This window comes from Pristiophorus japonicus, chromosome 1 (genome assembly GCF_044704955.1).
Source record: "Pristiophorus japonicus isolate sPriJap1 chromosome 1, sPriJap1.hap1, whole genome shotgun sequence".
Taxonomy (NCBI): Eukaryota; Metazoa; Chordata; class Chondrichthyes; family Pristiophoridae; genus Pristiophorus; species Pristiophorus japonicus.
In genome coordinates this window covers 489,941,766-489,946,964 of record NC_091977.1, presented here as the reverse complement: position 1 = coordinate 489,946,964, position 5,199 = coordinate 489,941,766, and the positions used below count along the sequence as shown (strand labels likewise).

The 5,199-nt window shown below is 43.8% G+C and overlaps 1 protein-coding gene across 2 annotated transcripts; it reads right to left on the bottom strand.

Moving 5' to 3' along the window:
* Positions 1–373: 373 nt before the first annotated feature.
* Positions 374–4,331, bottom strand: mafaa (MAF bZIP transcription factor Aa). 2 transcript variants are annotated; one of them, XM_070876675.1, is made up of 2 exons: positions 3,198–4,331; positions 374–858 (listed from the first exon to the last, which is right to left on the bottom strand). In XM_070876675.1, the coding sequence occupies exons 1-2, from the start codon at positions 4,034–4,036 to the stop codon at positions 801–803; spliced, it is 897 nt and encodes a 298-aa protein (XP_070732776.1). In that variant the 5' UTR covers positions 4,037–4,331; the 3' UTR covers positions 374–800. The 2 variants fall into 2 exon arrangements, 1 of the variants encoding a protein (XP_070732776.1); XR_011592756.1 differs by having other exon boundaries at positions 797–858; positions 2,763–4,331.
* Positions 4,332–5,199: the final 868 nt, after the last annotated feature.

Below are 5,199 nucleotides of genomic sequence, written 5' to 3'. Positions count from 1 at the left end.
AGCAGATATGGAGGCTTTACCACCAAAAGAAATGCATTTTGAACTTGCAGCCAAAGAGATACCATTCTCTCCCTTTATCCCCATGCTCAAGTTCCGGTGGAATATGAAACACAGATGTGAAGCCACTGGCATAGGCTGGTCCTCAACTCAAATAAACTGATGAGTGATGACTTGATTTTTTTTTTTAAAAAGCACTAAATACCCACTTTGCCACTTAATTCAAGCTCTTTAGTAATTAAAATTAGTGCAAGAAAAAAAAACTGCATTATTTGGAGTAAACTGCAGGTGAATTACCTTGTATCTATGCACACAATGAAATCGACAATCACTCTCCATGAATTGCTTAATTTTTTAAAAAATTTATTCGGTTCAAAACAAACTACTGCAATTCATGCATTGCTGAGCTGTACTCAAGTAACGCATTCCCCTCTCTCTCACACAATCTCTCCCGGCAGAACACAAGAAGCCGGTTCTATTGCACGAGCAGGACATTCAATAAAGTCACCTTGCTGAATTCAAGTTAAAATAAACTGGTCACCAGATAATGTTTCTCAGTAATAAACGCTCCAGACTCAGAGTTGGAATCCTGCAGAAAAGAAGAGTGAGCCCCCGAGATGCAAACAGGAGGGGCGCGAGAGCCTGCAACGGCCGCTCCTCGGGTTGTCGTGAAGCATGCAGCAAGGCAGTCTAAATTGAAAGCTGCCAGTTTAATGTCCGACACCCACGGGCTTGATTTGGAAGCAAGCGGGACGGAAAAGACTGGCTCCTTCGGACATTGGCAACAGCGCCAGGCTCAACGGTCATGAGGGCAAACAATGCCGATCCATCTTACTGATGGTGACTTGCAATTTAAACAAACTGGAAATGAGAGGCAAAAAAAGGAACAATTTCAGTTGAGTTTAGATTGTACTGTAGAATTTCTGCACACAGGAAAAAGATCTGCATTTTTTTTTAAAAAGCATTTTATTAGAGAATAAACACGTACAGAATACTCTGCGATTCAGCTTTTTATTTCTCGAATTTCTTGCAAGCGCCAGCAAACGGGGTGAGGGGGAGAAACAACAATTCTCTATCGCAGGTTTTACGAATCTGGCACCCACTATGCTAATTTCGCCCTTACATAAACGCAGCGATAGAATCAAGGCGTTAAGTCATTTTTGGTGTCATTCAAAAATAGAGTGAATATGCAGCTTCAAATTGGAAAAACTGGAATCTCACTCCCTTTGCCGGGGGAGAAAAAAAATATTTACAATGAAACATTTAATTGATAAAATTTCTGTAATTTTAAATAATCCGTATTACTTTATATAAATATAGATGACACTGCAATGTACAGTACTGAACCTGCCTCACTGGATTTCACTCTTTTTTAGAATGACTCTGAATCACCCGTTTTCATCAGTTCCCATAATTCTTCTCTTTTTTCTCCTCCTATTAACAGTAACCCATTCTAGAATCTACTCATTCACAACTGTTCCATTTGCCTTTTTGACCCCCCCCCCCCCCCCCACCCCCACCCCCACCCCAGTGGAAGTTGCAGAGACAAAAAAAGCTTGTGGATGGCTGGAGCAAGGGGAGCAAAACAATATTTGCTTTCTTCTTTTCAAAACCAAATGACATTTCATCTCTAATCATACTTTTTATTATAAAGCACTTGGATCTTTTGATCCCGTGTACAAAAAAAATTAGTGGAATTTCCAAATCGAATTTTTTTTTTTAAATCAGGAAGTGTTCCAGAAATTCCTGCAGTGGCTCCAGAGTACAATAACTTGTTATCTTTCTCAACTGGAATAACTGCTTTTCATTCAAGAGCCCAACAATTTCCCTTAAACATATATGGCTCCAGACAGCGTTAAATTCACCCCCCCACCCCGCTAAGGATTCTTTCCCCCCTCCCCCAACATATCAAGGGCCATTGCTCCGCAAGGATGGGAATTATTTAATTCTATCCGATTTAAAACAAAGCCCACCATCACCTTTAAAACCTGAGCAATTTCCTTCCAAATTCCCACTTCCCCCTCCCTCCCTCCACCCCCCCCTCCCTCCAATCGTCCCTCCCCTCTCAAACCCAAGACTAAAACAGCAATCATCTCAATAAATTTAATAAGTTAAAAACAAAGTTTAAAAAAAAACATAAGCCTTATTTATAAAACAAATTCGGCTTCTGATAGTGCAGTAGGCTTTTTTATCTACATTATTAAATGATTTTTGTTTTCATGTCTTTACATTATCTGCATGCTCTTAATTATAAAGTTCTTTTAAGACTCGATCAAGCAAAATATAGGCTCAAAAAGAGAAAAAGGCAGATACCTAAACCATTCTATGTACAGGTACAATGCAGTTAAATATTCAAGTTGTTTAAATTTTTCCCCATAATCTGACTTTATACAGTATTTTTTTTTTTAAATGGAAAACATAGGGTGATAATGCAAAAAGAAACAACAGCAGCCACACTCGATCCATCTAATCGCAGGGGTAAGATCATTTGCAAAGTCATATCTCCCATTATTTTCCCATCTCTGTTGTGGGACATTTACAGCTGCATTTCCACATGTTATTATTCCAGAACACGGCTATTTTTAATCCCCTCGTTCTCTAATGATGCTTGGAAATGAAGAAAATTTTAAATTAAAACCAGGAGCCATGCTTTTTTTCCCCCCTCCCAACAGGACTGGGTACAAAAAAGAGAAAGTATTTTAAACACCATACATGTCCAGCATGCAGGATTGGTTTTAAAAAGTCCACATTTGTTTGAAACTCACAATTTTTTTTGTAACATGTCTCTTGTGATTCAAAGTCAGTTTTTGCCCCTGTAAAGTTCTTTTTCCTTTTTAAATATATTTCTCATTTTAGCTCATTTCTCTCTCCTCTTTCTCCTTACTGGATTTGGAAGGTTTTTTTTTGTTTTTCTTCCTGTTAAATATATAATTCGCTAGTAAATGTGTTTTACTTCCATTCTTCAGGATTGTACTCTTCTGAAATGAGTCTGTAACATTCCCCCATATCAAACAAAACTCAAAGCATCTGCAGAATATGTCCCACATAATTGTCTTTTTTTCCTCCAAATTATTTACAGAGTCTTTTCACACACCCCCCCCCCCTTCTAAAAAAAGGTTTTGTACACTAAGTTGAAGTCACATCAAAAGTCGCCCCCTTTTTGATTTCCTTTTTGCTAGTTTGAGTGTATTCCAACTCACATGAAGAACTCGTTGGAAGAGGGGTTGTTTTTGGCAGGGTTGGAGGGGGCCGGGGCCGGCTCCCTGTAGCTCCTGCTTGCCATCTTCTCGTACTTCTCCTTGTAGACGTCCCTCTCTTTGGCCAGCCTGGCCACCTCTTGCTTGAGCTGGTCTACCTGCTGCTGGAGGAGGGACTTCTCGCTCTCCAGCATGTGCCGCTGCTGGACCCGCTTGTACCTGCAGGACTGAGCGTAGCCGCGGTTCTTCAGGGTCCTCCTCTTCTGCTTGAGGCGGATGACCTCCTCCTTGCTGAAGCCCCGCAGCTGCCGGTTGAGCTCCCTGACCGACATGCTGACCAGCTGGTCGTCGGAGAAGCGGTCCTCCAGGCGCAGGTGGTGGTGGTGGTGGTGGTGATGGTGCGGCGGGGCTTGGAGCTGGTGGTGCCCATTGATGGGCATCTCCTCCCCGGGGTACTGCTGCGCCCGGTAGCCCTCGAAGTGGTGGTGGTGGTGGCTCTGCGAGCTGCCGATCAGAGCCTCTACCGCGTCCTCGGGGGTCAGGTTGAGCGCCTCGGGGTTGAGGTGGTGCTGGTAGTTGCTGATCCAGTACAGGTCCTCCAGGTGGTGCGCCTTGTTGCTGCTGCCCGGGCTGGGGGCGCACAGGCTGGGCGATGAAGGCACCGAGCTGCACGGGGTGCTGATCGGGGTGGACGACAGCGAGCCCGAGATGCGGTTGCAGTAGCGCTCGGCTTCGGGCGGCTCCTTCTTCACTTCGAACTTCATCAGGTCGAAGTCGTTCACGTACTCGATGGCCAAGGGGCTGGTGGGCAGATCCGCGCTCATGCCGAGGTCCGAGGCCATTGCAACCTCATATATTTGAGGGAGAGACAGACAGAGAGAGAGAGAGAGAGAGAGAGAACCAGACAGACCGCAGACAAGTTAGAGGGAGCAGGGGCTCCAAACACTGGCTGGTGGGACTGAGCACAGCCGGGATGGAGTCGCTCTATCCCAGGGTGTTGCAACCCTTCTCAGTCCTGAAAAGAATCTTCCAAGTTAAACTCCCTTTCAATGTTGTTCCTACTGCATGCAACAACAAAAAATCCAATTCAAATTAAGTTTTTTTTAAATCCTTTATACAAGGGAGTAAGATGCCACTTATTTGTGCATGCGGAAACTTAGCTTAAAATTACTTTTTAAAAAGACGATTAGATTTCACTTTCTCCTCAAGAGGTTGTCTTATCTGGAACGATAGCTCTTTGCAGTGAAATAGCGGTTTGCATTTAACTCTTCTGAATGGCTTTATTTTTTTTTCCTCACTCACTTTTCGTTGCTGTCCTGTTGCAAAGTTTCTCCTCTGCAAAGATTTCGTTTGTTCCTCCCACTTGTCAGGAAAACTTTCAGATGGAGCAGACCGGGTAATGATCCAGTGGAAAGCTCTAGGCGTGTTCCCTGTTGGTTCCTCTTCCTTTCTCAAGAAGGGCAGTGTTCTTGCATCCGTGCAGAATGGACACAATGTGCCGCTTTCAATAATAAATAATTTAACTCCCACCGCGGCCGCGTTTTGAATTGTAAGTGTCACTTGGAGCTTTTGCGCTCTTATTCTTACTCTCCCTCCCTTCTTGCCCAACCCTGAGTGAAATAGCTCCCAAGGCTCAAAGAGCTCCCTTTTATACACCCCGGCTCACCGTCACGCCCACAAAAGGGGTGTGTGATGTCACCCTTCACCAATAGGAAATCTCTCCAGCAGATGGATTTGCATTACACCATAGCGATCGCCGCCGGAGAATGGAGAGGGAAGCTGTCAATCACTCCATCCATCCATCGATCAATCAATCAATCAATCAATCAGCCCGGACAGAGCAACAACTCCCTCTGTCTGCAACAAGGCTTCAAGGGGAGGGGAGAATAATATGCAATTAATTTTCGGAGGATTCTGAAGAATTCCCTTTGTTAAATGATAAATTAAGTTAATTTACAGAAAAATCGTGAGCGGAAAAGTGTTTTATCTGGTTGTATCTCGCAGA

Bases quoted from the DNA above. Each gene is read 5' to 3' on its own strand.
- mafaa (XM_070876675.1), bottom strand. From the start codon at position 4,036: ATGGCCTCGGACCTCGGCATGAGCGCGGATCTGCCCACCAGCCCCTTG. The intron at 859-3,197 runs GTGAGTTGGAAT...TCTCATTTCCAG, and splicing joins TCTTCCAACGAGTTCTTCAT to TTTGTTTAAATTGCAAGTCA.